This window comes from Balaenoptera ricei, chromosome 9 (assembly GCF_028023285.1).
Source record: "Balaenoptera ricei isolate mBalRic1 chromosome 9, mBalRic1.hap2, whole genome shotgun sequence".
Lineage (NCBI taxonomy): Eukaryota > Metazoa > Chordata > Mammalia > Artiodactyla > Balaenopteridae > Balaenoptera > Balaenoptera ricei.
Window position 1 is genome coordinate 55100910 of NC_082647.1, and position 21510 is coordinate 55122419.

A 21510-nucleotide genomic window follows, 5' to 3' on the forward strand; every position below is an offset into this window, starting at 1 on the left:
CCACAAACATATACAAGTCTGTTCCACCAAACTCTAAATTACAAGAGATACAAAGATAAAAATGGCAAGGTCTCTGCTCTCTTAAAGCTCACAGTTTAATGAGGGTAAAAGAAACACATATAAAAATCTCCAATACAGGCTAATTCTGAAAAGTGCTGTAATATAATATCAAACAAGCTCGGGTATGGACTAAGCTACTATAACAAAGGAGATCAAGATAGAGTGGTTTAAAGAAGATACTTTTTTTCACCAACATGTATCATTTGATATGGAGATGTGGGGAAAGGAGAAATTGCCTAGTTAAGTAATACTATGAAGGTGGTGAAATCTGTCCTTTTGGCTCCAATGCTTCTGTTTTTCCCTAAGGTATAACCCCTTCACAGCCTTCCAGTATCCATCTTCAACACCCTTATATTTCACTCTCTCTGTCAGAACATACTTTCAAAAAAGTACTGAAATATTCGATGATAGTAGGATGTAAATAACTGGTAAGGCTTAATGTGATGCCATTTGCAGGTACCTTTTCATAGATTACAACAGATTTAAAGGCAATAGGATATATTTTGTCACAGAATTTTGAACATCATAATTAAGCAGTATTTGGGCAGAAATGGATCTGTGAGCCTTGAAATAAACCACCAATTCTTAAAATCCGCCTAGAACAGATGTTGACTGTTAACTGTGTTGGTGAATAAGCAAAAAAGGGCTTGAGCTGGGGGGAAATACATGGAGGAATTTTTTAAAAACCTCCAATCCCGGGGGTGGATTCTTTCTGCCCCTGACCACTTTCACCCACAGACATTGGGGGCTAACTGACCACATACTTTGAGCATTACTCTACCAGAAGATCTTGAACTAGTGAAGAGAATTTATCATATGAGACTAGTAGAATCAGAAAATTAGGCCAGTAGAGCTTTACCATGTCTGTGCTAAAACAATCATTTGGACAAAATATTTCCCCATGAACTTTAGGTAATTTCTGCCTCCTCTTAAAATAAGTTTGACCATTGTTACACAGTAAGAGGTAGACTTGGAAATACTGTTGAACATTGTTTGACTTACTGTGCCCTTAGGAGTTAGTTTGATTTCCGAAGGAGAAAAACTAAATACAGTTCCTGTCATCCACGTACAATTTACTATTGATCATTTTGATTAACTTTAACAGTATGATCATTTTTTATCTCTCACACCACTATACTCCATTTACCTCTTAAATGGCAGTCCCATCAAATTCTAAGATTAGGTTGCTTTTTGGTCAAGTAAAAGTACTCACGGATTCTAAATTGTTATATTTTCCCCATGACATGTTACTGTGAAATCACTAGTTTAGTATTTGACCCTAAATAAGATTGAAGAACTGTTTTGTTAATATGCTTTCTTGCTAGAGTTTAAGTTTATTACAAAATATTCTGAATGATCCAAATTGGTTAGTAACTCACAGTTGAATTCCTATTTTAAATTCCTCTACTTCTCGCAAGTCATACCGAAACTAGCAATCTGCTTTTCAACATTTGCAATAGCATAGCGTTGTTTTCCACAAGCCATACTGGTTTTATAAAGTATGTGCTATAGAGGCTGACTCAGAGTATTTTCAGATGCTTTGGCTTTGTATTTCTCAAAAAAAAAAAAAAATCTTTTCCTTCATCTCATACCCAAATCACAGATCACATATATGCAAAAATTGTAGAAATTTGGTCTGTAATACTAACTCCTGATAACTCAATCAAAGTTCTTTAATACTATGGTTTTTTAATCCAATGTTCTGTTGCCTTTATAAACTCTACAAACTAATTAGTAAATAACCTCACATTTTCAATCATTTTCCTTTGAAACATACTGTATTTATTCACCTCACTAAAAAACTGAACAAAAAAACTTTCGGAAGAAGTGTGGAAATAAAATTGTTGGTCTAATTATAAAGCAAAAGTATTTGGGGCTTGATTCCAAATGTTTTAATTAAACAGGAAAAGCAGTTTTAAGTGGAGCTTGCTACAATTAGCCAATTTATATTAATATAATATTAACTTCCTTGCCCTCATCACATGCAAAATAAATTATAAAAAAGTGAATGACCTTCGTTCTATCAAATCTTAAAGAATAAAATCATATTGTTTTGTTTGATGATTTATGACCTATCATCATTTTTAAAATTCAACAATGCTTAGACACATTTAGCAATTTGTCTTAATTTTCGTAATCTGTGCTATAAACAGAGATTTTTTTTTTCTAAAACTTTTAAAAATGATTATTTTCTAGTTTTGCTAGAAATAAAAAGTGTAAGATTCTATTTCTACCACAAGGAATCAGTCCATGGTAAATTAATCTTCAAAGGGTTTTAACATTACCCTGTGGACAGTCAATGACTACAGAAAATTACATATTAAAATATGAACAGTCCTAGGGGCCCTAGCTATGAATAAAAGACAATCAAGAAAAAATGCAGTTGAGAGTTTATTTTCCTTTACTTTTCCTAATCAGATTAGTTCTGGGGATGTTATACACCAAATCCTCAGACGTTGCAATTCAGGTCTCAGATCCTCTACCCTGAGGCTGGTTCCAACTCAGAGGAGTAAATCCCCCGCTCACATTCGCTCTTTCTCCATACCCCTCATATTTTACAAACAACCTTAAACTTTTAAATAGTGACAGTAACACAACTTTAGGTCTGCAGTGCTTGATTGGGTTAGGGTATGGGAAGGTGGCTTTAATATCAGAGGCGGGGAAGGGAAAGAGCGAACGTCGGGTTTAAGGATTTATTCAGCTAGGGTACGGGGTTTGTGCGGTTTAAGATACAAGATTTCGACAATTTAGGGGGCAAAAGAGATTCAGAGATTCAGATTCGGATTTGGAAATTGTAAATTACAGCCACTTCAAAGAGCTGCTGTGAAGTTTTAAATGAGTTAGCTAAGCGCTGAAGCTCTAAAATGAGTTAGCTAAGTTCTCACAGGGTGATCTGAGAGTGCTTCAGCATCACCTGGGAACTGTTAGAAAATGCAGAATCTCAGGCCCCATCCCGGATCTACTAAACAGGAAACGTGGGCGAGGTGGAGGAGAGGGGGTTTGGAGGGAGGGGGGTGGACACGACAGATCGGTGTTTTAATAAGCCCTACAGGAAATACATGTTAGAGTTTGAGAACCACTGCTCTAAAGAATTGCACGAATGTTCATTAGTTAGGAGATTAAAGTAGGCGAGAAGAAGGACGGAAGGGAGGGAGGCAGGGAGGGAAAAGGAGAGAAGAGGAGAATATCGAGAGGATCGAGAGGGTGCAGAGCCGACCGCAGGCAGAAGACAGGGCTCTTTGAAAGAAAACCGGGAGCGGCCGGATGGCTACGTAGGGAAATCCTAGGTTCGGCTCTGGGACCTTGCCAGGACTGTCCAGCCAAGCAGGAGCCCTGCGGACGCCCGGCACCGGCAGGTGGCGCTGGACGGACAATTGACAAGGGGGCGGAGTCTGCCCAGGCAGAGCAGGCTCGCGCTCCCGAGGCTCGGGCGCCGAGCGGGGCTGGCACCTCCGGGCCGGTGCTGCGGCCGCGACTTACCGTCAGATCACGCCGAGAGACGGGTGAGTCCCTTGAATCGTTCTGGCTCGCCGCTTGCTCCCTGCCTCTCGGTGTCCCTGCGAGGCCGGGCACGGGCTCCCAGCATCGGGAGGAGTGTAGGGGGTTGCGAGCCCTCCCAGGACTGAAGCAGCGGCGCTTCGGGGCGAGCGCAGCTCAATTTGCCCCTTGCGCGCCGCTCTGGGACACGCTGCCTTCCAGCGAGCTCTCCGCGGAGCACACCGCTCCACTGTGGCTGGTCCAGGGGGCTGGGAGCCGGGGACTCACAGGAAAGCCTTTTCCCTGGGGACTCAGGGGATATGATGAGTTATTAAGTTTGTCCTTAGGTTGGGTTCTGATGGCAAGTTTTCCAACTTGGCAAAATCGCCACGAGTTTGCATAGTGTTGATGAATGATTGGTACGTACTACTTAAATTAAAATCGTGCAACTCGTCTTCAAGTTTCCTAGTAACAGAGAGTTTTCATTTTAAGTCCTTGGAACATTAGTCCGACTCTTTCAGGATCTCAGGATTCAGGTTCCCTCCAAATAGTCAATCAAGGCTTTATATGTGTCAGGTGTGAAATCCACTGGAAGTGGTTTGTAGACATAAAATGTACGAACACTTCCGAATTCTTGACTCTGTTCTTTCCGTAAAAAAAAAAAAAAAAAAAAAAAAAAAATCCTTATTGAATAAAAGGTCATTCGTTTAGCACAGAATGTTAAGCACAGGGAGGAAGCAATGCCTAACAACACAGCCCAGTGAAGAAAAACACCTCCCCTTCACATAGTTAAATGTGCTAAAGTAAGTTTGCAGTTAAAAGTGTAGAAGATTTGGAAATGCAGTGCAACTGACCATGTATCCCAGTCATTGAGTGTCTTCATATTCTAAATTCTTCCACATAAACATAAGTCAGTTGGACTGTGTCAATATTTAGCAGGAACGTCAGGTCCTGGTCCAGCAAAATGCAACAGTCCCATCAGAAATAGGCTTTGCTTTTTAATGGAGACGAAAGAGAACTTTGGGTCAAATTCTGGAGTTCCTAACATCTGAATACCGTGCTGTTTCCTGTTGTTTTTGTTGATGAAAAGATTTTATTGTAGAATTTAAATTATATATTTGGTTAATGTCTGAGGGAAACCAACATATTTTATTTGACTGCTATTTTGTTTTCTTGGCTTCAGGGTACAAGGTGGACTGTGGGTGACACAGTCAACAAGCTCCCTAACTGCCTGGGGTTTTTCCTTGGCTTTGCTCTTCAGTACGGTCTCCCTACCATGCGGACGAATGGTTGGATACCTCTCCAGGGCCACTCTGGCTTTTCACCCAGATTCTGTGCAGAGTGGCCCTCAATCAGCAAATACTACCAACTTGCTAGATGCTCCAGGACCAGGTCCTGAAGAGAGCCCTCACCCTTCCCATGCCACCATCTGTCCATAAAACTTTGTCTTCCTTTCCGATGCATTGCGCTACCATGCAGTTCTTGAAATGTCTGCCTTCTCTCCTAGACTTTAAGCTTTTTGAAAGCAGAGTCTCCATCTCATTTAACTTTATATTCCCACTGCCTACCTGGTTGTTCACAGTATAGTTAATGACTTAATATTTAAAAAGTGTAGATTTGTATGTTAACATCTTTGCCATCCTGAAACTCACAGTTAACACATCTCCCAAGCATGGTGAATTATTTCTTGTGTTTGATTACAGTAAGTAAAACTTGTATTCCTAGTCATATACACACCCCCAAATTACTATATTAATAATGTTGGTTAAATCACCAAATGATTTGGAATAATACTTCTTAAGCAAATAGACTGTAAAACCCCTCCAGAGCAGACACGGAATCTCATTTCTCTTTTTCCTCCTCAATGTCTGTCATAGATTTGAGTTCATAGATACTTGAAGATTGGCATATGCTTTACTCGGAACTCTTTAAAATGCCAGTGATATACACCTTACTCAAACTAACTTAAGCAAAATAGGGATTGTATTGGCTTGTGTAACTGAAAAATTCAGGATCTGGTCTCAGAAACTCTAAATATTTAAATATGCCAGACTCCTGTGTCTTTCCCCATTTCTTGCTTAGGCTTCTGTGTGTTGGCTTTCTTCTGTCCTTTTGAAGACATCTTCCTCCTTACAGCATGTAGAAGAAAGCATGGTAGGCTTCTATCATCCCAATATAACAGAATATTAAAGACATCTTCTCTTTATCTTTCATTTCCAAATATAAACATCAGAGAAGGACTCTAATTGGTTCAGCTAGAGTTGTGTGCCATCCCTAAGCCAATCAGTGTGATGAACAGAATAGAGAACTGTCATTAGTCAAGACTGAGTCATATGCCCACTTCTATGGCCAAAGAAGGGCATTTCTCTGGATGGAGGAAATGTTTTAGATCATAAAATAGTGGGAAAAGAATGTGCACAGAACAAAACAAATATTCTCAGCATGAATATTGTGAAATTTTGAAATAAGTAACATATGGAAAATGTTCTTAGAGCACTTCAACAAAGGCACATGTTGGCATTATGTAAAGATGACTCCTCTTTATTCTCTGTGAAAATCAAACCTTTAAAAGTTGGAGAATGTTTTAAGTGTTTTAAACTGCTAGAAACAACTTTCCACTTAATAAAGTATTACAGGTGGTCTAAAATTCAGAAACACTTGGAATGTTTCTGTCAATCAAATGGTTATATATCTAATCTGTTTTCTTACTGAATTTCATAAAGAATAAATTGGCAATGTATTCCTCTGGAAATAAATTTAGAACTAATAAAACAGTGAATAATGTTGTGACATCATATGTTTCCCTTTCCTAAAAAATGTTACACCAAGCCCAAATGAGGATCTGTGGACAGTGTTAAGGAAAAGATTCTTTTATCTGGCAGGAACTGTGACAAAATAATTTCCACAGGGTTAACCAGGAGAGTGGGCATGTCAATGATTGAACACATCAACAACCCCACTGGAAATATGCTAGCAACGCATTGTCTTGCAAACAAAAACCAGCCTGTGACTCCGATGGGAAAATGGCACTCTTTTAAGACAACCTTTCAGTCCTTTATGCTGATGTCAGCGTTCACCTTACCAAGAGTGTCTATTCTGTTCATTTTCTGAAACTCAGAGTACATTTCCCCATAAAATCATTTCACCATTATTTCAGATTCCAGTGTCAACCCCAAAAGTCTATTAAACACAACTTCCTGAAGTATAATCTTACATCAGCAAACTCCAACCTCCATTGACAACATTGTTACTCTCAAAAAACCACATTCCTAATTCTATTCACCTTTGAAGGCAGTTGACTTTCTTCCAAATGAGCACCTGGAGTTAAAGTCTCCTAAAATAAAAGGCAACATCTGACCCTTTGAATTCCATATAGACACCTGGGTCATTCATTGCACTGATAGTTGGACAAAGAAAAACACTATTGACACAAGGGCACTTGTTTGAATTCTTACAGATTATAATGTGAGGTTAAATGAGTCAATCAGTCTATATTTTAAATTGCACTTTATCTGCCACTTTAGCCCTTATATGAGTAAATTTTTCATATTGCCCTATCAAACATTAATATCATAAATAGCATAGATGTGAAGAAGATAATTATGTTTATTTTCACAGGTGGCTGAGGCCATACTATTTTATAGAATTAATGGAGAGCAGACAAGACATCACAAACCAAGACGAACTTTGGAAAATGAAGCCCAGGAGAAATCTAGAAGAAGATGGTTATTTGGTAAAATAATAATATTAATTAATTAATTAATTAAAATCTATAAATAATTCAAATGCTGTTCTATATCTCCTAGTGTTATAAAAGTGATTTTCACCCTAGTCTGCTGATATCTTTACTCTGATTCCTGGCACTGATACTGTGATGGTAAAGGCAGTGTGGGCTATGAGAGGAGTTGTACCTTGACTGTCATGGACTTAGCTGAATAACCTTGAATAAGTCACTGAAAATCCTGGGTCTTGGTTTATCTACAAAGTGAGAGAGTTGGACCAGATCATCTCCAAAGCCCTTCCAATTCTTTCTAACATTCTGTGGGCCTAAGTTTTTTGAAAAAGTCATCAATGCCCATATAACAGTAGTTTTGTAAACTGTTTTTTTCATAGGCTCCATGGCAGCTTACCAAGAGATCATCAAGTTAATTGATGATTCACTGTTTAACCAAATAAATTCAACTTTGGAGTAAGAATCATTGTCACACTTTTGCCCCACATCAAGATTAAATGTTTCTTACTAAATTATTTGACTGAACAAGTGGTGGAAAATTTTGCTTCCAAACTCTTTTTACCTTTCTAAGTGATCTCAACTACAGTTTTAACAGAAAGTATTTATTTTATCTTAATTATATTAATAGGAAAAATAAGGTAGTACAAGTACATACTGTCTAAAATAAGTGTGCATAAAATAAAATCATCTTCATTTTTCAAGTGAACTGTCTTACTTCCTGTTCCATGATTCTTCACGCATAACCAGAAAATTGATATCCGTTGATTGTTTTAACATGCAGAGATGGCAGAAGCTGTATAATGCTCAACTCCCTTCTAAATGGAGTAATTGGAAAAAGCATTGGATGTAATAGTGATTTGTTACTGAAAGTAAAAGTCAAATGGCAAGAGGTCATTTTTAAACACTAAAAATTATAGAGAACTATGCGAATTAAAGTTACTCTGCATAAAATGAGGAAATGAACAAGATAATCACTAACATCATTCTGAGCATTAAAATGTTATGGGTCTACATATAGAGCTATAAGAAATTAGGAATAACATATTAGGTGAGAAAGTAAATTTGTTCATAAAGTAACACAATATGAAATACTCTGCTATAAGTTCTTATTTTGAGGGGTTTTTGTTTTTTTTAATTTGCTGGTATATCAGTCAGTTGGGGAAGTGACATAATATTCAGTGCAAACTTCTTTTGAATTTTTGACTACCTAGAAATGCAACTGGGTAAAGAAATATAACTTTCTCAGGAAATAGATCATCCCTGTGGGATTTAACTACTTATATAGCCTTTGTACCGTTTTAATAGACTATTCGTCTATTAGTACTTATACAAATGAGATATTTTATGAATATAAGACTACATGATGGGGGGAGGGATAAGTTGGGAGATTGGGATTGTCATATACATACTACTATATATAAGATGGATAACTAATAAGAAACTACTGTATAGCACAGGGAACTCTACTCAATACTCTGTAATGACCTATACGGGAAAAGAATCTAAAAAAGAGTGGATATACATATATGTATAACTGATTCACTTTGCTGTACAGCAGAAACTAACACAACGTTGTAAATCAACTATACTCCAATAAACATTAATTTAAAAAAAGACTACATGATGGAAATTACATATTTTTATCTAATAGTAATGACTATATTATTCCTGTTCCTTTGTACTTGAATGAATGGAGTTTGCAGAGAGTTGTTCAGTAACCAAAAGAAATTATAAAACAAATACAACTATGACTACTTACAAGTGTTATTATTTTTACCAAAGATTTCTGGATTTTTTTTTAAGTTTTTCAGTTTTTGTTTCCCAGTTGCATTATTTCATTCTTTTACACTTTCAAGATAGAAACACAATGGTCTGAGCTCTAGTGGAGGTATCTGAAGCATGTATTTCTTTTGACTTAAAGAAAAATGAGTAACAGAAATTATGGAGAACCCCAAGTAAGGTAGGATAACTAAGTGCACCTTTGATCATTGCCACATAGTCTATGCCACCTTCCACTAACCAGTGTCCAAAAGCAAGGTTCAAAGTGTCCTTTTTTACTGATAAGTACAATGAGCAGTAAGTAATTAGTCTGAGAGACATCCCACTGTTTTGTTCAATTTTAAGATGTTTATTTTCTTTCCTTTGTAGAATAAGGATTCAAGAGAGACCAGTGCACCGAAAAGACCTGTGCTTTTGCACTTGCACCAAACAACCCATTGTGATGAATTTGATTGCCCCCCAGAGCTTCAGCACAAACAGGAACTCTTTCCAAAGTGGCGTTTGCCAATTAAAATCGCTGCTATCGTATCATCTCTGACTTTTCTTTACACTCTTCTGAGGGAAATAATTCACCCTTTTGTAACTTCCCATCAACAGTATTTTTATAAAATTCCGATCCTGGTCATCAACAAAGTCTTGCCAATGGTTTCCATCACCCTCTTGGCACTGGTTTATTTGCCAGGTGTGATAGCAGCAGTTGTGCAGCTTCATAATGGAACCAAGTATAAGAAATTTCCACATTGGTTGGATAGGTGGATGGTAACAAGAAAGCAATTTGGTCTTCTCAGTTTCTTTTTTGCTGTACTGCATGCAGTTTACAGCTTATCCTATCCAATGAGACGATCCTACAGATACAAGTTGCTAAACTGGGCATATCAACAGGTAGGATGACATTACTGACAATATCACTAAACTAAAAAGTCTAAGTCTCCTAACAAATTAACTGTTTCTTATTTTAATATCAGTACCCCAAACCTCTGTTGAAACCCTGTGTTGAGAAAGTAATGTGCTTTTAAAAATTTTTTATTATAACTCTTCATTGGGGCTTGGTTGTATAATTCTACTTTGAGGAATGTTTTCTAAGCTGAAAATAGTAAACTACAACTTTAACAACATAAACAAGTATTTTGTTCATGGAGAGAGCCACATTTCAATCTTCCACCACCCTCAGAAGATTTCTTTTTAATGCTAATTGTTCCTATTTTCTGCTTATTTACCATATATGCACACATATGACAATTCTAACCATCAAATAACTATTATATAAATTAATAAAACAGATTATATAAATGTTGCGTTCAAGGAAAAAGATCAATAGCTCCTATGTCATTTCTCTTAGAGAAATGCAAAAATAAAGTCATAAATTTGTGGAGGCCCCTAGTTATCAGGTCCTCCATAGTAGAGGGAGCGTAGAAGGAGGCTCTTATACTGGAAACAAGTGTTGTTTGCATTTTTTCCTTCCTCTTTTCACCCTCTCTTAGGTCCAACAAAATAAAGAAGATGCCTGGATTGAGCATGATGTTTGGAGAATGGAAATTTATGTGTCTCTAGGAATTGTGGCACTTGCAATACTGGCTCTGTTGGCTGTGACGTCTATTCCATCTGTGAGCGACTCTTTGACATGGAGAGAATTTCACTATATTCAGGTAAATTATATATATAAAAAAACTCTGGTCCCTCAGAGAGGGAAATCTTCTTTTTAAGCTTATAATATCCTCAAGTATATTGACTTTACCCCATAAAAAAATAACAGATGGTTTTCCAATAGCAAAGATCTCACACTTGTTCCAATTAAAAATGTGCTCTCATCATTTTTCCCTCTTGCTGACAAATAGGAGAGGTGTTTTCTAGACATATATAAGAGGCATTACTCAAAGAAAAATATGATTTCTAACATTTGAAGCTTGTTGGACAATTTGCTGTCTATCTAGCAACAACAAATGTGGTATTTTAGAAATTAAATATTGTTTTTAGTTCTCCAAAAGTAAAAAAAAAAAAAATTTTGCCTATCCTCTGATTTTATTCATGCCTTTTAAGTTACACAGCTTTGTACTATCCTCCTTGAAATATGGAGTTTTATCTACCAAAGGTATTCTAATATCTAATTTTAAAAGCTTCTTTTTCCAAGTTACATTTTATGTAGCTTATTCACTTGAAGTTTCTCAATATTCCTGGAATTCAAAACTGTCTCAGATTTACTGAGGTTAACTTCCTAGTGGTAGATTACACCCTAGAAAGAACAATGGGATCCATGTCTGACAAGATTCAAAGGACTAAACTTAATTCAGTCCTAAGCGCTGCCAAGATTTTTTAAATTATGTACATAGCTTTAACTTTTATGGGTGGACATCTTTGGAAATTCCCACAAAGTCAGTTAATCCTCACTATCCTTTGTACACATCCATGCATATACTCCAACAGACACCTTATCAGGACCTCTGATTAAGCTGGAAAGAATGTCTCCATCTGAATTATTTGAATGTGGTTTAGAGATGGTGCCACATTTTCCAGGCGCAATATTTGCTGATTTTGTAGGTTTAGCTTGATAGCCATTGGAGTTGTCTGTTCCTCATTAAATAACTCTCTTCTTACATTGCTCTGCCTGTCACACATATGCTGTGCATCACTTTACAGATTTCATTACAAATTCAAGCGCTGTATCTTGACAACCCAACCCATTCCACTCTGTGTACAATACCTAGCCCATAATATGTATACAATACACATTTGGTAAATCAATCTTCAACCAATTACTTATATTTTTCAATTAATAACCTAGCAGCTTTTCATTTACAATCCAAGAACTGGCTACTCTATGATTTACCTTGGAGATTTATATCTGAAAATATAAACTTAGCTATTTGGTTGTATTCATTGGGGCTTACTGCTGAATAATTGTGACTTGGATTCATTCTGACAGTCTAGTGAACATTTCCTGTAAAGTGAATAGAAGTCAGAAGATATCTAGAAGAGCTATTGTCAGAATTCCATAAAACTACATAGGTGAACAATTCTTTTTAAGTAACATTATCTGGATGGTGCCAAGTATCCCAATGCAAGCTGATATTTTCTTCACATCTCCATATCTCTGTGTTTTGTTAAAACATTGAAATAATTGTTGGTATTTTTCCACTTTATCAAAATGTTTGATTTTTTTTAACAAAGACCAAGGTCAAGCACTTTAGTATTAATATACCAAAATCACAGTCAGTCACTTTAGTTGCCTTTGTAATTGATAAAGATCACCAATATCAAGTTGATTTTTGCACTGATCTTCAGTCAACCCGCCAATATTTATTGAGCACCTAAAATGTGCTCAGCATTGTGTTGATTCTGCAGGGATCCTGTGATGAGTAAGACAGAGTCTCTGATTTTAGGTGTCTCTTGATAAGCAGAATTAAGGCAAATGCACAAGAGACAAAGCATCATAAAATAAATGTCATAAGAGAGAAGAACAAGGTATGGAGAAAGGGAAGGCAATGTTATCAATTTTCTGAGACCAAAAGGAGAATGGTTGTGAATTTTCTCAACTTAGATAGTCTGGAGACAAAGGCATTACCCACATGTAAAAAGAATGGAAATATATGAGTGGACATTGTCAAGAAACGTAATAGGAAAACAAATGGAGATGAATGGAAGAATTTCCAAGCAACAAAACAGATCTAGCTGCTATAGGATGGAATAAACTCTAAATGAACCAATCTCACCAAGATAATTTTTTTTTTCTTTTGCAGAGCAAACTAGGAATTGTTTCCCTTCTGCTGGGCACAATACATGCATTGATTTTTGCCTGGAATAAATGGGTAGATATAAAACAATTTGTATGGTATACACCTCCAAATTTTATGATAGCTGTTTTCCTTCCGATTGTTGTCCTGATATGCAAAGCCATTCTACTCCTGCCATGCTTGAGAAAGAAGATACTGAAGATTAGACACGGTTGGGAAGATGTCACCAACATTAACAAAACTAAGATGTCTTCCCAGTTGTAGAATTGCTGTTTACACACATTTTTGTCCAATATTGATATATTTTATCATAAACACTTCAAATTTGTATTTGTTTAATAAAATGACCACTTGAGGATCTTAACCTATCTCTTTGTTTATGGGTGATGTTTGAAATATGTGTATTTCCTTGCAAATTTGATTCAAAGCGAGAAGTTAAATAACCTTTAGCACATTCTCTATGTTCAGTAAAGCTGAGCATAAAAAATAATCATATATGATTTGTCAGACTACATAGCATTATAAATAATAAAAAGCCTTGAAATACCAGTCCTTGCTACTCCTTAAAACTTATCGTGAACCATGAAAGAAAGATATTATCTGATGGCCAATAGGCACATGAAAAAATGCTCAACATCGCTAATTATTAGAGAAATGCAAATCAAAACTACAATGAGGTACCACCTCACACCAGTCAGAATGGGCATCATTAAAAAGTCTACAAATAACAAATGCTGGAGAGGGTGTGGAGAAAAGGAAACCCTCCTACACTGTTGGTGGGAATTTAAGTTGGTGCAGCCACTGTGGAAAACAGTATGGAGGTTCCTCAGAAAACCAAAAATAGAATTACCATATGATCCAGCAATCCCATTCCTGGGCATATATTTGGACAAAACTATAATTCAAAAAGATACATGCACCCCAGTGTTCATTGCAGCACTATTTACAATAGCCAAGACATGGAAACAACCTAAATGTCCATCAAGAGATGAATGGATAAAGAAGATGTGGTACATATATACAATGGGATACTACTCAGCCATAAAAAAGAACAAAATAATGCCCTTTACAGCAACATGGATGCAACTAGAGATTATCATACTAAGTGAGGTAAGTCAAAAAGAGAAAGACAAACACCATATGATATCACTTATATGTGGAATCTAAAATATGACACAAATGAACCTATCTAGGAAACAGAAACAGAATCACAGACATAGAGAACAGACTACTAATTGCCAAGGGGGATGGGGTTGGGGGAGGGATGAAGTGGGAGGTTGGGGTTAGCAGATGTAAGCTTTTTTATATAGAATGGATAAATTAAAAGGTCCTACTGTATAGAACAGAGAACTACATTCAATACCCTATGATAAACCGTAATGGAAAAGAATATGAAAAATATATATATATTATATAACTGAATCACTTTGCTGTACAGCAGTAATTAATACAACATTGTCCATCAACTATACTTCAAATTTTTTTTAAAGTTATTATCTGAATCTACCACACTAGTATATCCAATATTTATGATTGTTGTTAAAGAACTTTCATTTTCCCGTAATGGAACACCCATCTAAAAAACACATGGATTATGACTATGCAACTAAAGCAATAGAATAAGATCAGATACACATCCAGGCAAAATAAAACTCAGGTTTTCCAGGAGAAAAGGTAAATTCAGTTTTCTACATCTGAGTTATGTACAACTCGGTTGAACTTACCTTACTACATTGGCCAAAGCATACCATGAACCAGGTTATCAGCAAACTATACATCAACTATCAGGGCTTGCTAACCCAACCAACTATACTTCAGAGGTTTTCCATAATTAGCAAAACTAACTACAAACCTTGTCTTTTATACAGATAAATTATTTATTATGATTAAAGACAATAGAGCTAATACTAATGGTACAAATTAGGAAAAACAATTAGTACATTCACTGAGTGGAGTTCAGTTTTGTTACTTTTTGTTCTATTACAAAAGGTGATTATTCATTATTACATGGGGGCTAAGGAGCCTTCTGGAGTATAAATTTGAATTTTATACACTATTGGGATTCAGACGTATAGATACATGTCTGCGGATAGTGTTGAGGGTACACACTGGAAATAGAGTAGACCAGCGGTCCCCAACCGTTTTGGCATCAGAGACCGTTTTCATAGAAGACAATTTTTCCATGGACCAGTTGGGGGTGGGGATAGTTCAGGTGGTAACGCGAGCGATGGGGAGCGATGGGGAGTGGTAGATGAAGCTTCACTCGCTCACCTCCTGCTGTGTGGCTGGGTTCCTGCTGGTCCGCAGCCCGGGGGTTGGGGACCCCTGGAGTAGACAATAGTGTCCTTGAGAAACAATTCACCAGAAGACAAAAAGGAATCTAGGGTTCTAGAATTGCAAATCAGATTCAGCAAGGAGACGTAACTATGGGACCACTTAACTAAGCTTGACACATGTCATACCATAGTCAACCAGCTCTGCTATGCAGCAGTCAAGTACCTGCATTCCCAACTGCATTGCAAGATGGCAAAATGTTAGCCTCTCCAGTTCTGAGAGGGAGAAATCGAGTTTCAACCTTCCTGGCACTAAGATATCATCGAGGCTGCAGCTTGGGAACAGGGTTCCAACCTGAAGTGGCACTTCAGTGTAGAGACAACATCTGAGTTCTGGCTTGGTTACTGAAGTCCTGTCTCTGTTAGCCATGGTAATAAGTGACAACAGACCTATTCTGAAACACAGAATTCCCAGTGATAGGAGAAAGGGAGTCTACAAGGGCCTTAGAAGTAAAGCACAAAAACATCTAGATTCAATTTGTACTCAGGGGCTGTTGAAAACTAGACCATTCACTCTTTGTATCTTTTCTGAATTTTTAACAATGGTTGGGTAATATTGTTATGAGCAGAAGAAAACAATAAAAGTTGTCTTAAAAAGAATAGGGGCTTCCCTGGTGTCGCAGTGGTTGAGAATCTGCCTGCCAATGCAGGGGACACGGGTTCGAGGCCTGGTCTGGGAAGATCCCACATGCCGCGGAGCAACTGGGCCCGTGAGCCACAATTACTGAGCCTGCGCGTCTGGAGCCTGTGTTCTGCAACAAGAGAGGCCGCGATGGTGAGAGGCCCGCACACCACGATGAAGAGTGGCCCCCGCTCACCGCAACTAGAGAAAGCCCTCGCACAGAAACTAAGACCCAACACAGCCAAAAATAAATAAATAAATAAATTGAGAAAACAACAACAACAACAAAAAACTTAAAAAAAAAAAAAAAGAATAAATATTATAGTCTAGTACAAGCTTAGATTTCCTGTTACTCAATGAAAATGTATAAAGCACCTCCCATATACCAGGCCCAGTGCTAGACAGAGGATATATCAAGATAGAAATGACCTAGTTCCTACTCACAGTCTCATAGGGAAGACAAATTTTAGTACAGCAATGAATTCTAGCTTACTGGTATCACTAAAGAGGGACTGACCAGCTCTGTTTAGAAGGGCAAAGTCAGGAAGCTGTGAGGTTGATCCAAAAAAAGAACTATTTGAGCTGGGGATTAAAGTATAAGTAGGTGTCCTTCAGCTAGAATGGGAAGATAGGTAGCATAGTGAGAAGCATGGAGGTGTAAAATGATGGGATGGAATGTATTGGCAGGACTAACATTCAGGAATAGAGCAGGTGAAGGAAATACCAGATTGGGTAGGGACACAGGCCAGAAAGATCAACAAGTTCATTGTATGACATGAAACTAAATTTGGACTTTGTTCTCTAGGGAATAGGGAAGTCATTGAAAAACTTTAAATGGGGACTTAACATGATCATATTTGCAATTCAGAAAGATTTATCTATAGACTATCCAGGAGATAGATTTGATAGGGGCCGGGGGCAGTGGGAGCAGTGGTACAAAGGGTGAAGGCAAGTTGGAAGGCTGGAAGAATATCTAAGGAGACAACAGCAGTATCCCAGGACAGAGGCACTAAGTTCCCAAACAGAGGTTGTTGCAGAGGGGGTGGATAAAAGAGGAGAGCTAATGAAACATGGTAGGAATATTGAACTTCCAGGAACTCATGACCAATAGGCCATGAGAAGTGAGAAGAATGAAGGCATTTAGGATGGGACTTTTAGGATTCTATTAGCCTGAATGACTTAGAGAATGATGCCATTAAACAGGATAGGGAATTCTACAGGAGAAGCAGATTTTTAACCATAAAAAAAACAGAATGAGTATTCTGTGCATTGTATGCTGTTTACAAAACACAGTTGTTAAGGAATGCCGTGTGGTTTTTTTTGTTTCAGCATACACAAATAAAATTATGAAACACATATAGGTTGTGGCAGTGAAAAGAAAAAGGAAGGTATTTCTCTGCTCCTTTGATAAGGTGTTTTTTTAACACAGTCATGGAGAACAGTCACACAGGGTCTCCCTGGAGCACAAAGAACACCTAGAAAACTGCTGGCCAGGAGACCAGTGCCTTCCTTCCTCAAACAGAGCTTCCTTTCTGCTCAAAATTAAGGCTGCTGGGGTTTATTTTCTTTAAGCATTGCTCTATAGGGATCTTATCATCTTCAGTTAAAAAAAAAACTACGAAAATGAAGTCTTTTTATTATTTTAATAATGAGTTACATTTAATGTTGTTTTAAGACAATAAAAAAGAAATTTATGATTCTGATCTGATTTTCAGACCATAGACTTCTAAGGAAGCCTGTAAGAAATTATGGCCTATTAAGCATGGGATCTCTAAACTTAAACATTTGAATTAATAACAAAAATATGTAATTTTAATTGGTAACATTAATTCTAGAATTTTTTTCCAAGAAAATGAACAAGATATAATAGCTGCTTTTTCTAAAACTGGTCTTCAAGGTAAAAGTGTTAGAAATTTTCCAGTTTGGATTTAATATTAGGTTTTACTCAGTTATTAGAAGTTCTCCTTTTTTATGCCAGTTTTTCCAGATGTCTTCAAGAGGCACTTTGAAGAGGTAATAAGTTATTTGATCTCTTATTTGTTGAAAATAATCCTATGCTTGAAGAAATTAATAAATCACTGACTTGTGACCATTACACATGACCTGAGGCTAAAGTCCACTACCTTCTTTTTCTCAGCTAATTCCATTACTTCAGCTGGTCAAGGAGGCCTCACATTTATTGCCAGTAAGTATGTGACATTCCCAGAATTATTAATGGATGCCCCTTTGAACTGTGCCAAGAACAAGTCAGTTCATGCAGCTATAGAATTATTGAACTGGAAGAGACTGATGAGATCACCTGAGCTCACTAATCCCTCACCCAGAGGCATGACCCCACTGAAATAAGGCTTCCTCAGCAAAATGTTTGTATTTAGAACAACACTGAAGAAAGAGAAAAAGGGAAAAGAGCATAGGTGCCAAAATAGTAATGATGAGAAAGCTGTTGATCTTCTTAGAAACAATGCCCCCTCCTGCACCTTGACTGAACCAGGGAGTGACTTACTGGACAAGGTTTTCTGAGAGTCAGAGAACCAGGAATTGAAGCTCGAGGCTTGTGATGATCTGGCTATAACAACTGGCATGTACCCCAGCACATGACCTGGGAAATGATTTCAGACCTCCCTCGTAAGTTGAAGTTGTACTATCACAAAAGATAAATAATAATGGATTTACACAGTGAGTTAGTTATACAGTGTAAGAGCTAGAAGAGTAGGTTTAATTTTCATTTTTTAAATAGAACCTATGTGAGTGAAATTCCTAACAAAAGCCCACCATGTAATAGGGGCCAGAGTGGAAGTGGGCTCACAGGACCAGGAGATGTTCTTTTTTGTTATGTCTTCATCCTGCTCACAAGCCCCTGTGACAACTTGAGCTCCATGGTACATGATTTGAAAACCCTTCCTCATTTACACAGATGAGGAAATGGATCTTTTTGTCAGGGATTGCTTATTTGCAAGGCACAAAAACCTACTCAAAGTCTCTTAAGTAAAGGGGAAGATATTGATAACAGAAGGGGGATGCTGATATAACCTGCACATCAAGTGAATGATCTGTCCTCCCAGACCCTAGAGCTGGGATCTCACAAGAGTCTAAGTGCATCTGCTTGTTCTATCTCTGCAGACAGATGTAGCAATGCTACGAAGTTCAAAGTGGATTCTTTCCTATTTTCTTAAATTTGACAATTAGACCCACAGCTGGCAACAAAAGTGTTAAATAGTCCTCATTCTAATTTCAGAGAACAACCAGCAGTGGGGTCAGACAGAGTTTGCTGAGAGGTGCTTTTCAGCAGAACCAGTGCTACAGCCACTCACCACCTCACTCCTAATACATATAAAAGAGGACAGAGGGAGCCGTGAAGGTCTCCTTTAGTCTGGGAAGATGAGCATTTACGAAGAGAAACTGTGTCCATGTCTTACCTCACTTCACCTCATCACAGGTTAAACCCTTCACCTACTCTACACCCTCATTGAAGAAGAGGGACTTGCCTACTGCACTGACTAGCCTCACATTAAATTTATGATAGAAAATTTAAGCGAATTCTCTACACTGTCTAATCTTTGTATATTTCCTTAGTGAATTTGGTTTTCCTGTTGTTAAAACTGCTGTATTACACCTTCCCTCTGCTCAAACCAATAATAACCTTGTCTCCCGCACTCAACCGGTAAATTTTTGTTAGGAATTAGACATAATCAGAAAAGAACTGTCTCATCTTCTCACCAGCAAATATACCCACCAATGTACATGCATCTGGTACCCTTAACCTCCACTTATTACAACACTGCCCCTGTCCCCAAGGCCAACTCTTCCATTTCAGAACTAAATCTAATCCCCTTTTCTACTTAAAAAGCTTATACACATCTTTCCTGTGTCATCAATTTACCCATCTCTGCTGTATTATTCCCATTAATACACAGTATTGAAAAATAAGTAAATAAAATACTTTGAATCAATGTCTCCCTTTAGTTCTTGACCCATTTCTCTGCAAAACTTTAAAACAAAATTTTAATATTTGCTTACTTTGATATTAATATATCTGTTCAACTTTTTTTGTATTAGTATTTGCACAGCATATATTTTCCCATCCTATTACTTTCAACCTTTCTGTTTTCCCATATTTTTAGGTATGTCTTCTGAGAGCAACATATAGTTGTCATTTTTAAATTCAGTCTGGTAATATTTGTTTTTAATGATAGCATTTAGGCCATATATATTTAATGTAATTATTGACATGTTTGGACTTCATTCTACCATCTTACTGTGTGCTACCTATTTCCTCACCAAGTTCTATGTTCTTAATGTCTTTATTATACAGCATTTTTCCGATTGAGAATATTCATTATTCCAGTTTTCCCCTCTATAACAGTTATACATTTTTTTTTTTTTACTCTTTTTAGAAGTTACTCTAGAGATTACACAATTTAGCAAAACCCAACATTAACTGGCACTTTTACCTTTCCTTATACAATGTGAGAAACTTATTTCCCTCTGTTGTTGTGTATTTTAATTCTCTATATATTTAGACCCCAAAGAAATTATAACTACTGTTTTATATAGTCATTTAGATTTATACACATTTACCCTTTTGGTTGCTCTTTATTCTTTTCTGCTTCTCCTAGTTCCCATCTGGTTTCATTTTTTCCACTACCTGAAAAAAAAAACTTTAGTGTTCCTTTCAGTGCATAATTCATGTCTGCTGGAAAAAATTCTTTTCTTCACAAGTTTTTGGTCTGAAAATGTCTTTATTTCATTATTGACGGATTTTTTTAGATGTTTAGAAATCTAGCTTGGCAGTTATTTTCTTTCTAAACTTTGTAGAAAGTTCCATTTTTTCTGATGAAAAAAGAGAAATCTCATTCTAACTGTTGCTTCATGAGGTTCCTGTGGCTACTTTGTGATTTTTTTTTTCTTTTTGGCTTAGTTTTCAGTCCTTTTGCTATTGTTAAGCTAAGTGTGGTTTATCCTTTCAGTTATCTTAGGTGGATTTTGTAGTGTTACTTGAATCTGTGATTTGATATTCATGAACAAGCTTGGAAAATTCTCAGCCATTGTCTTTTCAAATATTGCTTGTGTCCCATTTTCTCTCTCCCCTGCTTCTTCCAAGACTCCAATTATTCATGCTAGATGTTCACACTCTATTTCCTGTCGACTTTAAAAATGAAATAACAAGGTCTTAACAAGCTAAAATGAGCCAAACGCTATAACAGCAGAGAAATTGCAATTTGGGACAAGCAAGCTATAACAAGCCATAGGAAAATCTAAGGAGACAAAGGGAAGGTCAGCTTTTATTATGTTTTAGGAGGAAACTGGGGAGGGCTGTGGTGGGTTTTGTTTTGTTTTGTTTTTTAATTGGCTGCAAGAAGTGGGAAGCTTGTTGCTGGATCAGAAGGAAATCTTTCTTCCTTCTGGGGTCTGTAAGCTGTGGTGAGTGATATGTGCATGAGAGCCCTCCCTTCATGGCTTCCTGACTCCATCTTGATTTAGGCTTCATTTGTTCATTTTCATGCTCTTATTTTATAACCTTCTCTTTGTATTTTCCATTCCTTTTTTCTTTATATATCATTCTGATAATCATTTTTACCTATCTCCTAGTTCATTAATTCTATCTTCAACTATGTCTAATGTTATTAAATCCATCCACTGAGTGTTTAATTTCAGGTAAATTCAGCTTTAGAAATTTCAATTTTTTTTTTTTCTAGCTTCCAATTTTCTGTCAGATTTCCTAATCTAACCTTAATCTCCTTGAGCAAAGTAAGAATCTTAAAGATAAGTCCATTATCT

At 37.0% G+C, this 21510-nt stretch overlaps 1 protein-coding gene and 1 long non-coding RNA gene across 2 annotated transcripts in view; one reads left to right on the top strand and one right to left on the bottom strand.

Moving 5' to 3' along the window:
• The window catches only part of LOC132371959 (uncharacterized), a 134826-nt gene that overhangs the window by 82052 nt on the left and 31264 nt on the right, over positions 1-21510 (bottom strand). The gene's annotated exons all lie outside the window — the stretch shown is intronic.
• Positions 3371-13129, top strand: STEAP1 (STEAP family member 1). The gene is made up of 5 exons (XM_059932765.1): positions 3371-3563; positions 7156-7270; positions 9419-9931; positions 10531-10695; positions 12784-13129. The coding sequence occupies exons 2-5, from the start codon at positions 7187-7189 to the stop codon at positions 13039-13041; spliced, it is 1020 nt and encodes a 339-aa protein (XP_059788748.1). The 5' UTR covers positions 3371-3563; positions 7156-7186; the 3' UTR covers positions 13042-13129.